The sequence below is a fragment of the Xenopus laevis genome, chromosome 9_10S, assembly GCF_017654675.1.
Source record: "Xenopus laevis strain J_2021 chromosome 9_10S, Xenopus_laevis_v10.1, whole genome shotgun sequence".
Classification (NCBI taxonomy): domain Eukaryota; kingdom Metazoa; phylum Chordata; class Amphibia; order Anura; family Pipidae; genus Xenopus; species Xenopus laevis.
In genome coordinates, this window is record NC_054388.1 from 93,792,484 (window position 1) to 93,817,817 (window position 25,334).

General features: G+C 38.5%; 1 protein-coding gene across 1 annotated transcript in view; it reads left to right on the forward strand.

The window, feature by feature from the left end:
* Positions 1-25,334, forward strand: part of baiap3.S (BAI1-associated protein 3 S homeolog) — a 147,206-nt gene that overhangs the window by 108,505 nt on the left and 13,367 nt on the right. Inside the window, exons 15-26 of the mRNA XM_041578550.1 lie at positions 6,250-6,367; positions 9,232-9,356; positions 9,459-9,549; positions 12,522-12,578; positions 12,988-13,085; positions 14,683-14,734; positions 14,979-15,127; positions 19,202-19,325; positions 21,190-21,333; positions 22,642-22,740; positions 23,146-23,361; positions 23,766-23,834. Of these exons, the coding sequence (XP_041434484.1) occupies positions 6,250-6,367; positions 9,232-9,356; positions 9,459-9,549; positions 12,522-12,578; positions 12,988-13,085; positions 14,683-14,734; positions 14,979-15,127; positions 19,202-19,325; positions 21,190-21,333; positions 22,642-22,740; positions 23,146-23,361; positions 23,766-23,834 (1,342 nt within the window). The remainder of the gene's footprint in view (positions 1-6,249; positions 6,368-9,231; positions 9,357-9,458; positions 9,550-12,521; positions 12,579-12,987; positions 13,086-14,682; positions 14,735-14,978; positions 15,128-19,201; positions 19,326-21,189; positions 21,334-22,641; positions 22,741-23,145; positions 23,362-23,765; positions 23,835-25,334) is intronic.

Sequence of the window (25,334 nt, forward strand, 5' to 3'; positions counted from 1 at the left end):
GATTCGGTTCGTCCACACACAAGGATTCGGCCAAATCCGAATCCTGCTGGAAAAGGCTGGATTCGGTGCATCCCTAATAACGGATCCCATACCCGTATGACATGTTTTGGGTGGCATAAATGGCTTGTTATAAAGCATTTCCTGAATTGTGTTTCTCTAAATAGTAGAAATGATCTTTCCACTTAGCTGAACATCTAAAAAAAATTGCTGGAATTTTACTTAAAGTATTACTTAAACCACAAGGCCTGTTCTTTGTTAATTAATTAATGTATTCCTTAAATTCACCACATGTACCGCACCATATTACTACAGGCATGGGACCTGTTACCCAGAATGCTCAGGACCTGGGATTTTCTAGATAATGTCCCTTTCCGTAATTTGGATATTTGTACTTTAGGTCTACTAGAAAATCATGTAAACATTAAATAAACTGGTTTTGTTTCCAATAGGATTAATTATTTCTTAGTTTGGATCAAGTACTAAGTACTGTTTTTTTATTACAGAGAAAAAGGAAATTTTTAAAAATGTGGATTATTAGATTATAATGGAGTCTATGGAAGACAGGTTTTTTGTAATTCAGAGCTTTTTGGATAATGGGTTTCCAGATAAAGTATCAATAAAGAGACAATAATGACCTCAATCATTATAAATAAATTGTTCCTCCCACCAACTTATGTAAAGGTTTCTGTTACATGGGGTAAATTTAGCTGCCATGGCCGTGCCTCTCTTTTGGAGGTAGAAATTATTCTACAGAAAGTAATTGTGCTTCAGAAGGAACTCAATAGCTTTTAAAGGGGTTGTTCACCTCTGAATTAACTTTTAGTATGATTTAGAGAATGATACAGGTATGGGATCCATTATTAAGAAAATTGCAAAAAAGAAAAACTTACACTCGCACACCCTGGCCGTCCAAACTCAAACGACTCCCAGGTGCTCGATGTTAGAGGGATTGGGCAACCTCAAAAACAGCGTAGACACAGAACACACCGGCACAACATGGGTAATTCTAGCAGGTATAACCTTGCTCGTTTATTGCGGATGCAACGTTTCGGGGCGTGACCTGCGTGACTTGCTTGAGAAAGGGGTCACGCCCCGAAACATTGCATCCGCAATAAACGAGCAAGGTTATACCTGCTAGAATTACCCGTGTTGTGCCGGTGTGTTCTGTGTCTATCCATTATTAAGAACCCATTATCCAAAATGCTCAGAATTACTGAAAGGCCATCTCTCAGGGAATCCGTTTTATCCAAATAATCCAAATTTTATAAACGTATTTTCTTTAATCCTTGTTGGGTCAGTTACCCCCATCTGAAAGCTGGAAAGAATCAGAAGAAGCAGGCAAATAATTAAAAAACTATAAAGAGGGCAATTGAAAAGTTGCTTAGAATTAGATACTCTATAACATACTAAAAGTTAACTTAAAGGAGAACCACCCCTTTAATAAAAATGACTGAAGTTGGCTGACATACCTTCTACAGTATAGTATTTTAGGTGATATTCTTTGGCTCTTAAAGGAGAAGGAAAGACTTCGTGAACTTGGGGGTGCCACATGTTAGGCACTTGTATTTACTTACCTGAAACCCCAGGCTGGTGCTCCTATCAGCAGAAAACTGCACTGGCTCGGGGTTATAACAGTGAGCCCCACTGAGCGATCCTATACCAGCTTCTTCTTTCTTCAAATTTACCGGGGCAGACACATGCGCAGTTGAACAAAATAGCCGAATTTTTAGTTAAAGTTCGGCTTTTCGTTCTACTGCACATGCGCAGCCGCACAAAAAAGGAGGAAGCTGGAAGAGAAGCGCACCGTGGTGCACACTGGTATAACCCCAGGCTGGTGCAGTTTTCTGCTGATAGGAGTACCGGCCCAGGGTTTCAGGTACACAAAGCCTTTCCTTCTCCTTTAAAACATAATTACGAGAGATACTGTATAGGGATACCACATCCAAAGAGGTCCAGCTGTATTTGTTCCACTGCTAAATTAGCTTTTAGAACATGTTGTCTGTCCATGATGTAACTGAGTAACTGCAAAAACAGCGCTTGTAAATCCACTAGTTGTGTTAAATGATCCAGATGCCAGAAATGATTGGAGAGCCTATAGGAGGGTGGCTTCCCTGTGTACTTGTCTGTTTTCAAAATATTGAATAATCTACAATGTCAAATGATTTTGACATTTGGGGGCACATTTATCAAGGGTCGAATTTCGAAGTTAAAAACTTCGAAATTCAACCATCGAATTGGCCAAATTCGTTAGTCGAACTTTTCTTTTTGAATTTTTTTGGTCGTTTTTGGTCTAATTAAAATTGTTCGATCAATTGTAGAAATTGCTCGAATAGAACAATTTAATCGATCGATTTAACTATTTTCAAAAAAAAATCTTCGACTTTTTATTAAACTTAGCCAAATTTTGGCTATAGGTTCTATGAGGTCCCCATAGGTTAACATAGCAATTCGGCAGGTTTAAGGTGGCGAAGTGTTGAAGTTGAAGTACTTTGATTTTCGAATGGTCGAATATTCAAAGTATTTTCAATTCTAATCGAAGTCGAATCTGGCCTAGTCGATGGTCGAAGTACCCAAAAAATACTTCAAAAATTCAAAGTTTTTTAATTCGAAAATTCACTTCGACCCTTAGTAAAGTGCCCCTTGAAGTGTAGGGTTGAAACTGAATAGTGCATATTATTCTATATCTGAAAGTTGGCACAATACTTCGTTAGTATAGCCCTCATATTTCAGAACTACTACCCTGCCCACCTAATCAGATGGTGTTATTTGTAAAGTGCTATAGAATATGTTGGCACTTCCCAGCTAGGGATGCCATGAGCCAGTATTTTACCACTCTGGCCAGTAAAAATGAATGATGCCAATGTTATTACCAGGGCAGAAAGATTAAAAAGATTGTAAGATATATTTTCCATAACAGTTGCTACTCCCAGTGGAACTCAAGATCTAAGGTTCACAAGCACATACTAGAGTTGGGTTTCATGAGAAGCCAATTACTTTGCTGGCTTTTCTTAAGATAGTCATACTTAGACCAATAAAAGATGTGATTTGGCCCATCCAGAACATGCTGGCAATTTATTGGTTTAACTGAAAGAACTTACATGTCCGTGCTCAAGACTCTCCCTTCTTGGCGGGAGTGTTTTGACTCATGCTGTCACTTAAATAACTGGTTTCCACTCCAGCTGAATTCATATTCCAATCAGCAAAACAAAAAGGTTGAAGAAGTGTCTAAAGCCACAAGTTAAAATATTAAAAAAACTTTATTACCAAGCTTTCATTAAAACAGCTAACGTATCATTTATGAGACTTGTTACTTACAGATACAATCGCCTGACGCGTTTCATGCCTCATTCTGGAACTTCAGCTGGTGAAGTCTCATAAATGATACCTGTTAACTGTTTTTAATGAAAGCTTGGTAATAAAGGTTTTTTGAATTTTTTAACTCGTGGGATTGAGATACACAAGAAGATACAAGAACACTAGAGTGCAATAGTACACCCTTTAGTGTTCATGCAGAAAGCACTTCTGTCTGGGGTTTGGCAAAGAAAGAATGTGGTATAACAGGGGCGCCCTGTCATTTGGGTAATATACTGTATGGTTGATCAACCATGTTTATATGATTCAGAATATTGTTTTCTTGCTGAGCGCTGTCCACATCCCATGTTTAGGATGATCCCATTGTAACTGTGTCTTTACAGTGGTGTAAATTTCACCGGTTTTACAATAAAAACCATCTGCTCAGATCCATTCTGACAGTTTTGCTGCTGCTAATGTGAGGCTTTAGCATTTTACGTTGACAGAGAATATGTCTTGTTTCTGCATGGATCACCTGCTCTGAACAGCGCCAGTCTATTATAAAAATCTTTGAATGACATCTAAAGTGTGAGCGAAAATGTCAGAAACCATTGATTTCTGCTCTCCAGCACTATTTAATAGAAGGCTGGAGCATCCATCTAATTCTCTTTAGCAGCAAGCATGATACTTATTGCTCAGCACCTGAACGTCTCTTACATCACCCTACTAAACAGAAGATGAATTTTATTCCTTCTCAAACTATTTTGGCTAAATTTTCAGAAATTGCTGGCATTATGAAGTATGGCTTGTTAAGCTTTGTATCACCCTAGAGACCAGGGTGCCACAAATAGCTTCCCTTTCCCAAGAATCCTGGCAGCACGCCATTCTGAAAATTATATTTGCTTCAGTTCACATGAAGATGTCTTGAACATAGCTTTGAGCTTCTCTGCCTGCATACTTGTATTGTATTTATCCTTATTCAATATTCTGATGCCTGAGTAGAGTACTGCATGGACATTTTCCATTGAACAGACTATAAGAAACATTGCATTTGTACATTAATTATGTTGTACTTGGTAAGAATTCAAGATTACCAATAAAGAGAAAATTTCCATTTCGCCTTCCATTCACCAGTCCGAGCAAATATTTGATGCTGTTTAAGTTGTTGTTTGTTGCTAATTTGAGACATGCAGTACCTCTCAGCAGGGCCAGAACTAGGTATTTTTGTATCATAGACAAATATGGCTAGTTCAGCTGCCTATTCGAAGAGCTCCAGCTCTTTCACTTGTCTTTGGCTCCTGAGTTCCAAGGGATGATTCCAGTCATGATTATAAGAGTGCACACCTGCAGCACTACAAGGCCAGTGTACTTCCTTTCTGCTTTGATAAATTGGTGCAGGTTCATGAACACTCCGATAAAAACATCCCTGCCTCAAGTTCACCATTTCTATATTTAACAGGGATGGGCAGGTAGGCGTCCCACCTCTATTCCCCTATCTTGCTCGTCATTCACATCCACATCCACAGGGGAGGCAAGGTGCATAGTGCAGCCACACTCGGATGCTCCCTCAATGAGCACTAAGGGCCGTGCTCTTGAACTATTTCCCCAGTCTTTGTAAATGACCTTCAATGTCTTTCACTAAAGTACTTCTAACTTACTAACCTGCTTCAGTTTGCAAGAGACACAATTCTGGTGCCTATCACCACGTTTTTACCCACTAGGCAGTATTATTTTCCAGAATGAAGACATAATTAGTAGCTTGTGCTACAACTTGCATGTGATTTAGTAAAGCAGACGCTAGTAAGCAACTGTATTAACCACGTGCAAGTTTCATTCATAGTTTGATTGTATCATGTTGGCTGTCATTTCATATATAGCAATGATCTTGGGCTTGGACAAGGTAAACAAATGAATTGTAAGTAAATAAATAAATAGTAACTAAATAAAGTAAATAAAACATTTAGTTAAACTCAGTTGTGTGTGTAGGTGTAACACAAAAATCGAGCCCTGAAAGGAACAAGGCCTTCACTTTGCATCTTGCACCCTATACAATAATGCAGGCAAAACCACAGTTTTTGTCCAGAACACAAGTATACAGGAACCTTTGTGAAGGATCCACATACAGGTATATAGACAATATTTTTTATTTTCCCTTACGTTTAGAAATGAGCTGGTGATGTTGCTTAATACTGTCACTTAGGTGCAGATTTATCAAGGGTTGAATTTCGAAGTAATGGGAGTTAAAAAAAGACCAACAGAAATTTTAAAAAAATTTAATTTTTTGCGGGTGAATAGGCTGTATTCCATCATTCAAATCGAAGTAAGATCGAATTCAATCAAATTTGATTCAAAGTATTTTGAAAAAAAAAAAGTCCACCAATTGACTCCAAATAGGTTCTAGGAGGTCCCCCATAGGCTAAAACAGCAATTCTGCAGGTTTTAGATGGCGAATGTTTGAAGTTTTAATGAGACAGTACATGATGAATTTCAATTTTCGATTTTTTTCCAAATTCTAATCGAATTTGGACTATTCCCTAGTCGAAGTACACAAAAATATCTCGAAATTCGAATATTTTTAGAATTTTCAATTCGACCCTTGATAAATCTGCCCCTTAGTGTAGATAAAGCATAAGCATTTGTTGCTGGAATATCAGAATATTGCTGATTAGTAACATTTAATTTAATTAGGGTAACTTCCAATTTAAAATAATCAATACTATTGGACCCAGAACTGTCCCTCAGTTCTCCATTGTGTTTTATCTAAGCACAAGAAACAATAAACTGAGCAAGAAGTTCAGTCAACTACAGAGCCATCTGTATGTACAAAGCACTGTAGGTGCTAACAGTCGTTTTCATTGAAATGATGATAGTTTAAGAAAATGTCCGAAAGGCTTAGTGACTCAACTTTACAAAAATAGGCATCTACAGTTAAATACATCTTTCTGTGTTTATTAACAGAAAATGGCAAGCATACAGCAAACACCACCAAATCGTGTCTATGGACTATAGTTTTCTACTGGGTCTTCTGAAGCACATAGAAGAGCAATGGGACCCCACCATGTGTCAAAGAGAGCAGGTAAGTTATAAAATCCAGTTCATACCAGCCCACCAAAAGGTGCCACTCACCAATTCACACAGTGCTGTTACTTGTTCCAACAAAAACAAAATCACTGAGATATTTTTTTTTTTTAAACATACGAGTTCTAAATTCTATAATAGGCAATATGCTGACACAAGCAGCTAGCAAGCAGGCAGGGGTGTAACTACAGAGGAAGCGACCCCGCGGCTGCAGGGGGGGGGGGCAGGAGGTCTAAATAATGAGCAATTTCAACATATATTGGTAAAAATAGGACAACCTCTGGTTATGTTTTTTTGCTGTGGGGCCCTGTACCATCTAATTATTTCACTGCAAGCAGGTCTTTCTATACTACACTCTGTGGTTGGATAACTAGACTATAGCAACACCATAGATATATGGACTGTTACAGTGTCTTAGAGAAACACTCCATATTATAGACAAGGGAAATGCCTAATGGCAGTGTCAGTTAACACTGTTTAATATTTTTTACTGCCTTGTCTCTCTCACCATGGGGCAAATTCACTAACTGGTGAAAATTCGCCAGCGCAAGCTTCGCACACATCGCAACACTTCGCCAGGCGCCTGGACAACGCTAATTCACAAAGATCCAAAGTTGCGCACAGGGTACCGAATGCTGGCAAAATTACTCCAGCAAAATTACGCTCAGCAGTTCGAAGTTATGCTAGCTTTGGCTAATTTGCATACGGCGTGTAGTTAAAGTACAATGGCCGTAAATGCTGCAGCAAATACATTACACTACACAAGGCCAGGGAACCTTAATAAAATTATATAAAGTTATTATAATGCCCTACACATGTGCCCACAGTATAGTTTAGGTGCCATATGTTAGCAAATGTAGGGGGGAAGGAAAAAATGTACGATCTTTTTCAGTCTATCACCCTTTGAATAGGAAAAAACGCCAGTGTTTTTTGGGACTTAGAAAAATGTTCAACTTTTTTTTGAGGAACTCCTATCTACTCTATTGCACTTCGCCTGGTCTGAGGTGGCGAAGGCAAGTCTGGTGATAGAGGTAATGGTCAGTAAAATCAAAAACTTAGTGAATTTGCATAATAACGCTCTTTCGCCAGACCGAAAATTCGCCTGGCGTTAGAGTGCGAAGTTGCGCCAGAGTCTATTTCCTTGGCGAAATTACGCCAGCAAATTTATGCCAGTTACTGTTAGTAAATCAGTGAAGTGCCGAAATGACGTCACGCTGGCGAATTTTCGCCAGCGTTAGCCACTTCGCCCTTTAGTAAATTTCTCCCCATGTCCCTTCCACTATGGAACCTCTTCTGCTTTGCCTTCCTGCAGCCACCACCGGAGTTCACATGAATTCTCCATAACCATGCCAACATAATATTAGAGGAAAATATGTATTCCTGATAATTCACATTTGGCCTGGACCGGTGAATGTAAGGACAGAATCCATATCATAACATTGGTGTCAACAGAAACTGAATTAATCCTGTAGCAAATCTTTACTTTATCTCCAATGGGAAAGATTGCCCCCAGCAGTAGATATCCTGTTAGAAAAAAAGCTTACTGTTGAGGCCCTGTTATTGTCTATAAGAAGTTCCTTAAAGGAAAGCTACCGAAGCAGTTTATTGACAATAGTGCAAACTATAAAACTATATTTATTGTGCTTAATGCTTTACCATTCCTGAGTAAACAGTTCTAGAAGCTCTGTCTGTTTTTTTAGGATAGCAGCTGCCATATTAGCTTGGTGTGACATCACTTCCTGCCTGAGTCTCTCCCTGCTCACTCATAGCTCAGATTACAACAGGGAGGGGAGGAGGAAGGGGGGGAAAGGGAGGGGGAGAGAGGAGCAAACTGAGCATGCTCAAGCCCTATCCCTGGAGGTTTAAGCTGAAAACAGGAAGTCTGATACAGAAGTCCATGTGTACACAAAAGAAGGAAATAAATACTGTGTTTCGTTTGGCAGAGGACTCAGAGCAGCAATAGTTTGAGGGTTTGCTGGTGTATTTATATAGACATTTCTGATAAAGCTTACTTAGTTTTAGCCTTTCCTTCTTCTTTAAGCAACCTGTGTGTTCCAAATTGTGAATATCTTCAAATATACAGAGTAAAAAACTATTCTGGCCAGACGGTAAAACTTTACCCTTATATGTCTTTTATTTATTAAAAAAAAATAGAGAGGAACACGATGTAATTTCCCAAGAAAATAAACAATATGTTCCTCCTAAGCAAGGAAACCAGCAAATTTGAAAACCTGTTAAAATCATAATGGTACAGTATGTGACCCAGATGGGCACAGTAGGGGAGGAAGAGGTGATAAGCTATTACTCCGTGTAGCAATTTGCTTTATTTGTTTGTAAGCTCCACAGTCAAATGAAACTTCCCTCTGATCTATCACATATTTTCTACCCTGTTATGTGGAACCTGAGTGGAATTTCAATGCTTGCATTTATCCCCCAGCATGTCTGTATTTTTTTGTGAATAGTTTATTTATTTAACCCTTGCATGCTTCAATTATCCTACCGACACAGAACAGCCAGCTCCGGCAAAAATAAAAGCCCCTGATTTATCCATAAAAAGAAATTTCATTTTGCTATGGTCTGTGCAGTACCAAACTTTTGATGAATGCATTTGACCAGTAAAAGCAAAATGCTGATTGATTGCTGTGGGTTACAGGACCAGACTGATCTTTGTCTCTTTTGTGTATAACCCCAAATGAAATGTCTTGTTCATGCCTTTGACTAAACACAATTTAAAGTTATGCAACCTGATAAATATTGGAGGAATCTTTGGGTCCCTAAGCATATGTTCTTATCTGTTAACTGAATAATTACAGTTATATCAGTAACTCCTTAAGTCTTACTACAGTCTTTCTCTCCCAATAGGAGCAGAGTTTGGCTGAAAGTTTTACACTTTTCACAGAATACTGCCTTCTGCTCCTGAAAAAACTCAGACACAACTTCCCTGTTCTTAACACAACAGTCATTAACCGGCTTGAATTCATGTTAAGGTAACACTTACCCCAGTAACATAGCCATTTGTATATGATGTTGAATGGCTTGTGAATCCATCTTCACTAGAGTAGCTTCAGTTTCTCCTCTATTTGTTGCAGGTGTCTTAGTCAAATCCACAATATGCAATCTTTTAGAATGGTGTGTCCTTTCCATAATGAACTACATCTGGAGATTGTTGCCATTATAAAGGTAATTTCACGTTTTCTTTTGTAAAGTTGTAATTCTTGATCATTGTGGTCCTCCAAACTTTAGACTCTTAAGTGCCCTGAAGCGTTAACTCAGGTCTCCCACAGGCCCTATACTATTATGTGTACTTGAGAAGACAACAGCAACAGATTAGGTCCTAGGTGCTGGGGTTCGGTACAGTGTTGGACTGGGATACCAGGGGCCCACCAGAAAACCTTAGGTTGAGGGCCCACTTTCCAAAATTTATACCTCCTCTCCTCACTCCACCTCTTTATTCTCCTAGTATATTTTCTCTACATACTATACTCTATTATTTCATCATTAAACCTCTTTGTTCCCATAAAGAAATAGGGAATGACCATGAAATAGGCCAAATGGTTAGAAGCAAGAGGCCCACTGACATCTGGGCCCACCGGGAGTTTTCCTGGTATCCCTGTGGGCCAGTCCGACACTGGTTTGGCATGTGGTGGAACGGGTGGATAGATTATTGGGACACATAGGTAAGTTAGAGGATGGGGTAGGGGAGTCCTCATGAATGATTTTCTAAAACTAGGTGAGAAGTTAAGGGCGAGGACTTCCAAGGTAATTTTCTCCGAGATATTACCTGTGCCACAAGCAACGTCAAGAAGACAGTGGGAGTTTAGGGAGATTAATGTAGGGAGGAGGGCTTTGGGGTTTTGGAGAACTGGGCTGATTTCTCAATCCGCTACAGGCTCTTTGCAAGGGATGGGCTTTGGTTGAAAAGATGGCTAGAGGGTTGGATGAGATCTCACCTCTGTTCAGCCCACATTGGGCCCAAATCGGTGCTGTTTTCTGTCAATCCATTCAGAGGACCAATGATAGAAGTGATGATGTTTGCCAGGAACATTCTATTGCCATCAGGATAGAATGGCAATATTGAATGGGATGAACACTCATAGGAGGTAATGTAATAACATTTGCAAAGAGTAAAACTTTGGGAAACAAAATTCACCTGTCTCAATGTAATATTCTTTGTAAAAAAGAAGTGAATCAGCAGAAAAGAAGATGGGGAGCTACTGGTGCATCTTTGGAGACATAGATCTTTACTGCTAAAGGGCTGAGGTTGCTTAAGAGTGGAACACAAGCCCAAAACATAATGTACAATATTTCTAGCCTACTTCTTTAATTAGGCTTTAGTTCGCCTTTAAGCTTTTATTGCATTGGAGTTTCATTAAAAATTTTGTCACAAAAAATGCAATTGCAATTGCAAAATGTTATAACATACACTGCGAATGTTTGCAAAAGCAATTTGGTTGCAAACGAGGAAGTTGTTTAGGTCTTTAATCAGTCAAAATGGCGCAAACATGGTCACGAACGATCGCAAAGGTGTTTACGAACTTTTTTTGCTCTACCAAAACATATTACATCCCCTCATAAATTACTTTATGGATTGCCTGCACACTAAGAAAGAGCAATCATAATCTTTCACACATGAAAATACATTGTAAGCAGCCTTGGTTATTCTGTATGTGAATAAACCAGGCAAAATGTAATATATTTTTGGCTTCATTGTCACTGTCTGATTGCTGATGGCAGGATAATTATGACTTATCTGAAGAGGTGTTTCCACTGCTCTGTAGGCCCTTACTGTTTTCCTTGCATAACTTTACAAGCAGAAAAAAAATAGTTAATTATAGGAAGAGTATCCTTGTCTATGAAGTTACTAAAGAACTGTACATGTTGATGTCAAAGGAGTATGCACCATTGCCCTTGATGGATCATTATTCCCAGTTCCCTGTTCCATAATTACTGTCACCTCCATTTGAAGCAGGGATATGGAGACTAATGAAATGATATCAAAAAATGTTTTTCTGTTCATGAAAAATGTGTAATTATAAGTATATGATCACTTTCATGAATGCATTATTTGTTGGATGACTGCATAGTACCACTGACTTGGTGACCATCTTTCATTCAGAAGAAGACATTCACATGAGTGGTAAAGTGTGTTCAAGCTTTCTCTGAAAATCTGGTTCCTTTAGGGCATATGCAAATTAGGATTCCAGTTCGGTATTCGGCCGAATCTTTCGTGAAGGATTCGGGGGTTTGGCTGAATCCAAAATAGTGGATTTGTTGCATCCCTAATTTGTATAGTGGTCAATTTATAGAAGGCTTGATATATTGGAAGTGTGTAGTAAGAGAATATCCATTCTGTGCAGTGACAAATTCATTCTGTTAAAGAGGATCATGATGGCCCATGTATTGTAACTTCACGATGAGCTGGATCATAAAGGAACATGGTAACCCCTGTAACTTCACAATGCCCTGTTTGTGGGTCCTGGCTCAAAGGTTAAGAACTCCTGGTCTTAATCAAAATAAAACATTTGTACCTCTGCCTTACATTTATCATTCTGGCTCGTTAATTTATAAGGGATAGGTATATGGACCCAGAAGGCCCTCAGCTGGTCTCTACACTATTTCTGAGATGTAGCAGCAGTTGCATTCAGTGGGGCAAGGAATAACTGTCTAGTTGACACTATGTTTGAGATAGAGCAGCCTTCAAGTGATGTCAAACTACAACTGTCAGCATCCACAAACAGATGAAAAGTGGCAGCTGTAGATTTGCAATAGCTACGGAGCTGTAAGTTGAATTTTAAATAATGTAGGGCCAAGTTTTATGTTTTCCTCCAAGCTTCACCAAATCTAAAGCATGGAAATAGAATAGCTAAAGGATGTATCTAACCAGAGCTCTGCATGCTCTGTGGGCCATTTATCCACTCAGCTCTCCCTGTATTTTGCTCATATGCAATTAGGTAATTCAATAATGACAAGCTGATCATTTCTTCTTAATAACCTAGAAACCTGGATCTCTGTGAGCTCAATAGAACCATATCCTTCCTATTATACAAGAGCAATTTAGTAAATGCTATGATTTCCCTCTCGCTCGCAGTGAAGTGAATGAGCCTGAGTGGGATCATTTTCCCGGATCATTTAATTCAATTTGTGTTTTTCAGAAAGGCACGCTGGAGTGGTATGAAAGAACGTACGCCTCCCTGAGACCAGAAGAAAAGGTATGTTTGCTGTCTTTGCATTTGCTTTCCATTAGTATAGAATTCATACACAACTTATTATACACCCTACAATTACCCAGGATCTTTGCTGTTATGCTCATTGTAATATGATATAATGTTCAAAATACACAGATACCTACAAAGAGCTTTACTTATGTTTGTACTGTACATGGGATATAATTAGACACTCATTGGCATATACATCTTTGATTATACCCAGCTAAAAAAGCAATATTAACCATCATTAATGGTTTTTTAAAAGTTTCCTCCTTAGGTCCTAACAAAGGTTATAGATACATAGAAATATGGTTGATATTGGTTGTTATATTGTTTGCTGATGTACATTTAAAAAGTCTCCTTGGATATGGATATGTCTTTCCACAGCAAGCATGCAATGTTTGTTTTACAGAATACAATGGAACAGCTGAGATGCCTAGCAAGACTGGCAGATGCTGTCCATGAAGATATAGAGAAGAGCCAAAATGTATACAACAGATTGTTTGTGAGGTAGGTCCTACATCTGTATCTTGGTTGACAAGCATGGGTTAGGTGCCATGTGGATAACAGTCAGCAGTGTCTCACTCCATTCCCTAAGACCATCCTGATCCTACAACAATGTAAACAAGGGGTCCATGGAGTAAAGGTAGTGGGCCAGCATAGGACAGCTTGGTTGTGATACAAACCAATAAAAGAGAGAAGTGACACTCAAAGAACAAAAAATGTAGAGGCACTGACCAAGTAGAAACTGTAGTCCTGGTGCACCTGCCCTGATCCCTCAGCATAGGAAGCAGAAAACCGTAAGCAATGACAGCACGGCAATTGGGCACTGCAAGGATTCCAGAAAGATCATAAAATATAAAGTTGCACCAAACATCTCCATCTGCCCTACGAGTTTTGTGTCCTAGGGACAATGTTCCCTCTAATTCTTTTGCTGTTATGTGCGCAAAATAATTATTTTGTGTACACATTTTAAACTTCTCTGCACAGTTTTTAAAAACTGCGTGCTAAGGTCAGAATTAATATAAAATTTTGTGTTTTCACACAAAATTCTTTGAATGCACCACAACTGGTCATATTGGTCAAAATTTGTGTGCATTGCCCAGGAACATGGGCTCAAACTGAAGATTTTGCATTTTATATTTTATTGACTCTTTGTGGAAGTCTTGGAGTGCCAAGCCACTGCACCACCAGCCTAATCAAACAAATAATTTATGCTTTCAAAGTTGGCTACAGGGGGTCACCATCTTGTAACTTTGTTTAACATCTTTGCAAGACTAAGACTGTGCACATGCTCAGTGTGGTCTGGGCTGCTTAGGGATCGTCATAAACAAAGCTGCTTGAGTTCTGCATGGCTGGGAAGTAAGGTGCTGTTCATAAGTATGATTGTTTCCCTGCTTAGCAGTTAGGGACCGTCTGACAATTCCTATCCACAACAGTAAATTAAGAATTTCACTGCATACAGTCAGGTTTCTTATAAAACTGTACACATTTTTTAATTAAAAATTTAATTTTTTTTTTAAAGTATATTGGAGATAGGTTTCTTTTTCATTAAAGAAAGTAAAAATGGGATTTTATTTTTGTGCCTTTACATGCCCTTTAAATGCATGGTTTTCAAGCTTGAAATTCTGAAATTAGGCTAGGCTTCCTCTAGTATATATATATATATATATATATATATATATATATATATATATATATATATATATATATCAATTATATCATATATCATATATCAATTTAGGTTATAGATATATAGAAAAAGTCTTCATGAATATGGAGATACGGCAACACTCCCACTTGCTAAGGAATTAGCAGCTAATTAATTAATTAATTTTTATAGAGTTGAAGAGAAAAACATTTTTCTCTGGTTTCTTCTATGTTGAGCAACATCTGAACAGTTTTTTTTCTTGACACCAACTGTCAGGCCGTTTGGAAGAAGTGTCCATCAAATGGCTCCATTGTTTAAATTTTATTGTATTAGCGTTAAATCTATAGAATAAGTTAATGTAAATTGTGCTTTCAAGAGCACTTTAAGCAATATTAAATGTATTTGTTTTGAGGGTTTACATTTCCATTAAAAAAGAAAATTTGGTTTTCTTCTTAGTATTGTTAAGGTGGATTTCTTCAGTATCACGTACCGGCAGCTTGAGAAACTGGTAAGATTTTCATTATGTTTTCAGCATGTGGAATGGAAGTGGATGGTATCAGCATTTTGTCCACCTGTAGCAGTAATTACAAATATGGGGGGGTCAACAGGGCAACAAAAGTTATTCCTTTAACTATTACTTAATATTCCTTTAATTAGAATATATTGATATAATGTGATTTCTTGTGTGTGTGTATACACATCACCTAAAAGTGATATTAAGACAACCTTTGGGGCACATTTGTTGGCAACAGGTGGCTGATGAAGTGAGCGCTGCAATGGGAGCTCTGAAAGGAACGGAACCTGAAAGCCCCCAGATAAACCACTCCATTGGGGAGGCCCTGTTTGAACTCTACATTACTCTCAGCGAAGTGAGGAAGTTTAGAGATTACCTGCCATTAAAGTAAGTAGCGTAGTGAGTTTTGGGATTCAAAATTATCTCAGTACCATTGGCAAGCAGCATCTAATACTTCAACTAATGCAGAACTGCAGCAACTAGAACCCCCAAATACTTGCTGGGTATTTGCATTGTGGCAAGCATTCCAGTTGCTGCCTGTCCTTGTTGAAATTCACTGAGCAAGAATTGTGTTTAACTGGGCCCAGAACAGGGGATGAAAGTAATAGACATAGTATTATATTTTTCTCTTTGTACTGGCAAATATGTATCCCATTGTCTGGAATCATTAGAAATGTCATCATGCAAATAAGAACATAAATATTTAAATATTGTTATGTTTTACTGTATTTATTTTTACTCTGTGTGAAGACACCAATACCAAGGTAACAGTAGGGGCATATTATTAATAAAGTGATTTAAAATTTAATTTTGTACATTGGTAAATGTACAATATATTAGGGATGCAGCGAATCCACCCAACCCCCGAATCCTTTGTGAAAGATTTAACTGAATACCGAATGGAATCTGAATCCTAATTTAAATATGCAAGTTAGGGGTGGGAAGGGGAAACATTTTTTACTTCCTTGTTTTATGACAAAAAGTCATTCGATTTCCCTCTCTGCCCCTAATTTGTATATGCAAGTTAGGATTCAGATTTGGTTCGGCCTGGAAGAAGGGCTTGCTTAGTAGATGCAGCTCCTCTTTACTTATTAATTTCCCAAAAGCCAAGGCAGACCATCTACAATCCTCCAGCGTGTTCTGCCTTAATCTATCCCCAATGTGGAATAACTACCCAGAGACTGTCCATGTCAAACTTTGCACCCAACTCCAGTGTGATTCCCACTGGATCACTTTTGTTATGTTGCCCATATATGTTCAGCTTTAATTCATTGTGTGGCAAATGTTTGGATAGCAATCGTATGTTTTAATGCAAAAATCTAAAACTAACATTCAGATTTAAATTGTAGGATTAAAGTAGGAAAAATAACAAATCAGGCGATGTTCTGGCCATTAGGCGTAGAGGACAATTCACTAGTGAAAGAGACCATCACTAGCATATTTTCTCATCCTATCGCCAGGCAATTTTTTGCTCTGACAAACAGTTGCTACTCCAGAATTCATTAAAGTGCGAATTTTACTGAACGTTACCTCTTTCGCCAGAGTTTCATTCACCACCTTAGACCAGGCGAACTGATAAAACTAAGCTACCTAATCTTCCTCAATCTTATGTCAGTGACATCATATCCTGTATGCCGGAAATTCCTAAAAGTTGAAAAAACTATGGCGACTTTTACGTTTTTTAAAGCGGGATTGCCTTAAAAGTTCTATCTATTAAAGATTTTTGTGTTTACATTTTTTTCCACACATTTGAGGAGCATGCCATATTTGTTTTAGGGTGAGCTCATGTCTAGGGCATTAGAGGATCTTTATGTCTTTATGGTTCCTTGGACATTTGTAATAAAAAGTGGCCACTTCAAGCATTTGCACCAACATTACTAATAACGACATTCATACGAACTTTATGTACCTGCCATAATCAAATTAGCCTAAGCGTAAGTTTCGCTAGGCAGAAATGAACGATAGTGAAACTTTGCTATGAAATGTCGCACTGCCGAATCAACACAAACGAAAATTCGCCAGCGTTCGGCTGCTGAGCCGCAACTTTGCATTTTAGTGAAGTAGCGAAGTGGGCGCTAGTGAAAGCCCTTTAGTGAATTTGCCTCATTATCTTTATCCAACAGCAATTTTTTAACTTGTCCGATCAACTAAACAACCGATCTCCATGGTATGAAAATTGTTGGGACGATTATTCGGGCCCTCACACGGATAAAAAATCTTTTGTTTTGTATGATTATATTGGAAGTGTATGGCCAGCTTTAGGCACCAGAGAGGCTGCTCTGCAGAAGATGATATTATCAGACTTTCCCCACATTTTTCTTACCATATTTTGCAGAAGCTCCTATGTGAAAATGTTGACATGAGACTTGAAATTATCTGTTGGTTTCAAATCCATATCCCAGTCAACGGAGCTGTTAGCTATTCAGCCGAATGTTGCATCTGTTCCATGTGACACGCTGCGCCAAGACATCATTCTGTTGGATGCAGCAAGTTTCCTTTTCTCTAAATGTCATGCCAAAATGAAATGCTGCAAACCACAATTATTTATGCATTCCACTCCACTGGAAAGAACATGCAAAAAGAACTAGATTCAAAAGTATTACAGCAGAAAGGACGTTAATTAATGGGTCTCTATTGATTAGATTATTATTTGTAAGCCATTAGCACTGATTTACTCATTCACCTTGACACAGAAGAGTTTTGTACAACCCATGTACTTCAGTCATTTTTCCGGTAGCAAGGTATTAATTAGGCTATCGTTATTGACATTCATTCGTTTTTTAGTCAATTTTAGTTATTTGGATGCTGGTCTCTGTTTCTCTTAAAAATGGTAAAACAAAATGCTGTTCCCCTACCAATAGTTATAATTATTGCAGACCTGGTAAGGTCACCAGCAAGGAGAAAGTAAAAGACTCTATGGGGGTTATGTAATAAAAGACACTAAGGGGGTTATTTACTAAACTCTGAATGCAAAAATCCTGAAAAATTTGTGAGGATGGAAAACTCCGAATTAGAAAATCTGGCATCTCAAACCTGTCGAGATTGCATATAAATCAATGAGAGAAGTCCCATTGTTTTTTTTATGTGCGCTGGGTTTCGTGCAATAACCCAAATTTTCTGGCAAAAAAACATAAGAAATCTGAGTTTTCGGGTGAAAAAATCGTGAAATTCTGATTTTTTTCTACCAAAGCAAATTTTTTGGGAAAATTTAATAATAAATAAGCGGAAAAAAACAGAGCGGATTTGATTGGAGTTTGTAGCAGGAAATGTTGAGATAAAATCTGACTTTGATAAATAACCCTCTTAAGGGGTTATCTACTAAACTCTGATTGCCAAAAATCTGAAAACATTTTGCTTTTTTAGTATAAAATCAGAAGTTTTAGTGGAAAAAAAATCACAAAGTTTTGGGAATTTATTATATACCCCGAGGATGGAATCCGAAATCTCAGACCTGCCGAGGTTGCATATAAGTCAATGGGAGAAATCCCAAAGATTTTTTGATCTGCGCTGGGTTTCGTGCAATATTCCAAAGTTTTTGGGGTTTCCGGGCAAAAGTCCAAAAAACAGCTTTTGCAGTGGAAATTCAGAAAAATTTGTTAAATTTGTATTTTTCACGATTTTTTTCTGCAACCAAAATTTTCGTAAAAGTGTATTGATAAATAAGTCGAAAAAAGGATTTTGAGGGTTTTTTTCAGAAAATATTGAGATAAATTTGGACTTTGATAAATAACCCCCTAAGTTTGTCCAGGAGCAGTAAGCCATAGCAACCAATCAGCAGTTACCTGTTTAAAAGAAAGTATCTTATTGGTTGCAATGGGTTACTGCTTCTGGGCAAACTAAGGGGCCGATGCATCAAGGGTCGAATATCGAGGGTTAATTAACCCTCGATATTCGACTGGGAATTAAAATCCTTCGACTTCGAATATCGAAGTCTAAGTATTTTGTGCAAAAACTGCGATTGAACGATCAAAGGAATAATCCTTCGATCGAACGATTAAATCCTTCGACCAAAAAAATTTAGCCAAGCCTATGGGGACCTTCCCCATAGGCTAACATTGGGTTCGGTAGCTTTTAGGTGGCGAACTAGGGGGTCGAAGTTTTTTCTTAAAGAGACAGTACTTCGACTATCGAATGGTCGAATAGTCGAACGATTTTTAGTTCGAATCCTTCGATTTGAAGTCGTGGTCTAAGTAGCCCATTCGATGGTCGAAGTAGCCCAAAAAACACTTGAAATTCAAAGTTTTTTTTACTTCAAATCCTTCACTCGAAGTTGATGAATTGGCCCCTTAGTGTCTTTTATTACATATGGAATAAAGTGGGTTCAACTATGGAGACATTGGGCTTCTTTTAATTAGTAGAGTAGCTCAGTGACTAAGGTACATTACTTCTAGCCAGTGAAGTTATACCAAGTTATTCAATAGAAACTGTAAGCATTTCTCATGCTTATTACTTTCCTCCCAGAGACAACAAATCCCTGGCACTGTCAGGATTCCATGAACTGTTTAAAGTCTCAATTCATACTTGGCTAATTACAATCCATGAAAAAACATGTGAAAGGATTCAGAGAGCGGTGGACATGGATAAGGTATTGGTAATATTATTATTATTATTTATGAATAAAGTTACAGACATATTTTAGTTTTCTCAATGTTCACATATACCATGGTACTGGGGTGCCACTTACATGATTTTATACTTGGATCACTTAAGAATGGTCTTCCCTCTTTAATATTTTCTTTTTTTTGTATAGAATGTGTCTTTATTTTGGTGTTGTGATATTACTGCCATCTAGCTGCTAAAATGGTTTATCCCTTGCTATGTTGCATACCATGGATATTGGAATTGACATAGGCTTTCTGTGACAATGCAGATTCCACTGGATTGAGTGTGCCACTTTCTCATGTACTGCCCAGATTATTCCTTATTATATATATATATATATATATATATATATATATATATATATATATATATATATATATACATACATACAGGCTAGGTAGAAACCTAGCTATAAATGTATCAGGATCAACAGAAAAATCGTATTCCTAAGGCCAAAACAATATATATTATTATCATGTGACCATTGTACCATGATGCTCCCTCCCACACTCCAAAAGCATTCAGACAAGTTAATTGGCTCAATATAAAATTGACCATAGTGAATGTGATAGGGACCTTAGATTATAAACCTCATTGGGGTGGGCACTGATGTGAATTCAGTATAATCTCGTAAAGCAATGATGTATAAATGTGTCTGCTCTATATAAATGTAGGAGGGTAAAGTTTGACTCTCTTTATTTTATCCAGACAAGGGTTGGGTTTAGTTCAAAGATGGGCTGCAGAACTGTTTCCCTGGTTTCCAGATTAAGGTGTTCCTTGGAAGCGCTGTAGTAAAAAAAGGGAAGCCATCACATGATGGCACACATGCCTTGTCTCTTTGGACCCCACTTCCTGGAGCGGGTGGTTGGTGCTGGAGAGCCTGAGGTGGAGTTAGGAGAAATTAAGGTGGCCATTCACGGGCCGATAAAAGATGCCGACATACCGAGTCGGCAGCTTATGGCCCATGTATGGGGCCCCCTGAAGGGCTTCCTCGATCGATCTCTGGCCGAAAATCAACCAGATGTCGATTGGACGGGACTAAATCTGACCGAATCTGTTTGTTGATGCGTTCACGCGATCCGACTGCCCATATACCCATCGTTATGATCCTATCGTTGGGCCCTAGGGCCCATGATCGGATCAGCCGGATATCACCCACCTCAAGGTGGGCATATCGGGGAGAGATCCACTCCTTTATTTGCCATCGCAATCAACAGTACTGTGAGTGTCCACCTGAGAGTGGACTCATTCTCTACCAGGAGTTGCAACAGGACACACCCAAGTTGTGTAAAAACTAGCAGGTTCCTAGGAACCAATAAGTGACTCCAACTTCTAGTGTTACATATTATAATAATGTAAAGCTCCCAAACCCAACAGGGGATAGTCTGAGACCTGTCATGTGTTTTGCTATGGGGCCCTGAAGCTCTATATATGCATATAAAAGAGAATGGAATATTAGTTGAGTTGTTTTGATGGCCAAGTTGGCCATTACATATAGGAATATGTTTTTCCTTTATAAAAATATATGTAACATACTATCCTCACAAAGGCTTAAGGCTGCTGGTCTAGGTTCTTTAAACCACCCCAGACTTTTTGTATCCTTTATCCAATACGGGTGGTCATTTATGGTAAAGTGGAAACAACAGTGATTACCAATAATAATAGTGTGCCTATATGGAGGCAGCATGCTATTCTTTAGAAGGTAATTGAAGGCATTATGTAGCCTTGAAAATCTTTCCTGATTAGGTAAATGGTTTTAGTGTTTGTTCATATACATCCTGCAGCTTGTGCAATTTACTTACATCATTAGTGCACAGCAAATCTCAATTTTGATCTTGTTTTCACAGCTTGAATATGTAGACTCGCTTTCCAAGCACAGCAGTTCTGCAGTCGATGTCACAATCTGCTTCTCACAAATCAAAGAATTCTGGGCACAGCTTGCATGGCCCGACTCCTCTGAGGCTTTTGTGTTTTTAACTCAACTTTCTGATGTAAGAAAAAGATTTGCCATTTATATGCAGTTTGCATGTTAAAAGTACAAGTAAACCTTAAAATCCCTGCCATAGGTTTGAAAAATGCATATGTTTCAACTATTAAACATGGAACCTACAATTTATGTTCCACAATGGGCTAATCTTTGCATCCTTTAAGGCAGGGGTCTCCAACCTTTTATACCCATGAGCCACATTCAAATGTAAAAAGAGTTGGGGAGCAACACACGAATGAAAACATGTCATAGGGGTACCAAATAAGGGCTGTGATTAGCTATTTGGTAGCTCCTATGTGGACTCGCAGCATACAGAAGGCTCTAGTTGGCAGTACGCATGGGTTATGCAACCAAAACTTGCCTCCAAGCGAGATATTTGAGGCCACTGAGAGCAACATCCAAGGGGTTGGTGAGCAATATGTTGCTCATTAGCAACGGGTTGGAGATCACTGATTTAAAGGAATTGTTCAGGGTAAAAATAAAAACTGGGTAAATAGATTGTATGTGCAAAATAAAAAATGCTTCTAATACAGTTAGTTAGCCAAAAATGTAATGTATAAAGGCTGGAGTGACTGGATGTGTAACATAATAGACAGAACACTACTTCCCGCTTTGCAGCTCTCTTGGTTTCCACTGATTGGTTACCAGGCAGTAACCAATCAGTGACTTAAAGTGTCCCACATGGGCCATAACCGTTGCTTTTAAATCTGAGCTGCATGCTAAGGATGAACAGTTATGTCTTAACTATATTAGAAACATTTTTTATTTTGCACAGCCTATCTAATTACCCAGTTTTTTTTATGCGTACACTGAACCATTCCTTTAAGGGATCTAAACAACATAAAGCATACATATCAAAATAAACACATAGGTAAATGTTCCTGTTTATCAAAATTACAGTCATCAATTGCAGATCCACCTGGCAAGTATTTAATAAAGGTTAAAGCTTACTATATAACAGTGGTTGTCAGCTGATTTTTGTTCAAGGCCCCAATGGAGCACCAACATTTATTCAGGACTCCTCTCTTAGCACATGACAAAGTTACTGATATAGGAAACCATTAGTGCATTTGACGTAGGCCTATACATATCTAGGACATCAAATACATTTTCAGCCCAGCTCTAACCCTAATTGGCCTTCTAGTTGGGTTTCAGAGATATTTAGGAGAGCAAATTGGCATTCTTCTCAAATCTTGTAATAACTAGCATTTAGGCTGTTGTCCCACTGCCATAGACCATGAGCTCCCCAAGTGGTCCAGCAGCAGTTTGGGAAGCAAACAGAATAACACCGCCTTCTGATTTATTTTCTTAGGATATATGTAAAGCAGCAATATATTACTCAGAATCAATTAGACGCAAAGTGGACAGAGGCCACCAATCATCAGTGGGACAAGCCCTTATTACTGAGCAGGTAAGTACAACCAATGCTCCCATTTATTTAAGGTTGACTTGAAAACCCCATGAATTCCAAAAATATATGCCCCCCCCCTTATATCAGAACAGGGTTACAGATACATACAAATTTGACTGTAAGAACAGCTGATCAGTATTCATGTCAAATCTTGCACACAGACTGGGCCCCTATGTACACTGCTTAGAGCCCCCAATGGGGGCTGCTTCCCAGCTTGTAAATCTCTGAAGTCAAGGATCTGGTCTTCAGGTTGGTTTGGTTCTGAGTCACACATTAATAATAGAACATAATTACCTCTGATGTCATTTAATATCAAAGTTAGGACTTGGAATGCCATTTGTACTAGAATTTAATCTGAGCAGGTAACAAACCTGTTTCTGTTTTCTTGTCTGTGTGTTGCATTAGCTTTGCATCATTCTCAATAACATTGAGCACATCCGCAAGTTTATGGGCAACATTCTGAGGGACCTCGACTCGAAACCTCTTGAGATAGCGGTGGACCTTTCCTCTGCGACAGATGGAAAACCCCAGGTGCAGAAAGCGTTGAACACTCAACTTCAAAACATTGATATTGACATGCAAAGGGAAGCCAAAAACATGATTTCCCACCTTACAGAAAAGGTATGCAAATAATATATCAATTCATTCTTCAGACATTCTGGTTTGTTATCCTGTAAATAGCTACAAAAAAATGACATGATTCTTCTCCATATGCTTCATCAGATTCCCCAACGGCTGCATCGCTTAGCCCCCTCCCAATCTTATAAATGCTGCTTCATAGTATAAATGGTGTTGTATTTCATTGGTTAGGACCAATTTTATAAGATAAGTAAATATAAAGGACCTGCACTTCCCACAAATGCAACTTATTTGTGTATTCCCTATAAACATCCATAATTATCCAAAGAATGGGAAATGTTTCTACCATCTTGCACATCCCCTGCCCGTCCCACTCATGGTACTCACTATAAAAGCTTTTCAAGTGTGATTTCGTCTTACTTTGTTTTGTTTTTTTGCCTGTGCAGATGATTGGTGATATAAAGAAATACATACAGCACATAAGCCTATCACCAGACTCCATTCAGAATGATGAGGTGGGTCCTCTTAACTGCTATCATTTTTATATTGCTATTAAAGGGGTGGTTCACTTTTACATTAACTATTAGTTAGTTATAGAATAGCTAATTGTAAGCAACTTTTCAACTGGCCATCATTTTTTTCTTTTTTACAGTTTTTGCATTATTTGCCATCTCCTTCTGTCTCTTTCCAGCTTTCAATTGGGGGTCACTGACCACATCTAAAAAACAAATGCTCTGTAAGGCTACACATTTATTGTTATTGCTATATTTTATTACTTGTCTTTCTATTCAGGCCATTCCTATACATATTTCAGTCTCTCATTCTAATCAGTGTACTTCCAAATCATGGTCCAAATTACCCTAGCAACCAGACTGCAAACTGGAGAGCTTCTGTATAAAAAGCTTAATAACTCAAAAACCACAAATAAAAATATATGAAAACCAATTGCAAATTGCACTCTTTACATCATACTATAAGTTAATCCAAAAGTAAACAACCACTTTAATGAGCTAGCTAGTCACACTTTAAGCCTACATGCTTTGTGTTGGTGGGTCATACTTACACAGTGATATCCATTGATATGTTGTCGTTGCGATGCCAATGGAACATCAAGGTGAATTCCAGTATCATATTATTATTATTATTTTTAGATTAGGGGGTACATTCTTCCTTATAATAATCAGAATTGTGGCAAGACATCACTAAGTACCGATTATAACAGCTGACATCATTGATTACCCTTTGAAAGAATGTTTCACAGGTTATTAATAGCTTTTGTCTTTTATAGAAGAATACACAGAGCTGAATGCCAGTAGTGTAACAATAGAGCGGGGGTCCCAAACTATATTTTACCCATGAGCAACTTCTGCTGTAGCAAGACTTGTAGAGCACCAGCCTCTGGTTTTTGTGTAACTAAACTTGCCTCCGAGCCAGAAATTCAAAAATAAGCACCTGCTTTGAGGCCACCAGGAGCAACATTCAAAGGGGTTGCTCCGGAGTCACTTGTTGGGGATCACTGCAATAGACAAAGCAGACCCCGGGGTCTATTGAGGCTCAGGGAAAGGGGGGCTCCACCATGGCTGCTTTCTTACCTATTTTGACGCGAGAAGTGCAGTTGTGTGCACACGGGTGGATAGTGGGAGGGCCGGGTAGGGGTTGCTGTGTGCCTGGACCCCTCTGATGTTTTTTTTTCTGCAGGAGTCCCCTGCAAAAAAAATTCAGAGGGGTTCAGGCACACAGCAACCCCTACCCGGCCCTCCCACTATCCACCCGCGTGCACACAACTGCACTTCTCCCACTGCTTGCGTCACAGTTGTTTCATGCATATCTTGTCTTGTAAACAGTAGCCTGAGCTCATTGAAGCATTACACCAACATACAGCCTAAGAATATGGGTTTTCTAGGTTTGTTCTTTAGCAGGGCCACATGCAATGGAGATATGTGACTATTGGTAAATAAATGTCTTATTTAGTGTTTGCTAAACATACTAGGGACTTTAGTTTTGTTTGACTAGAT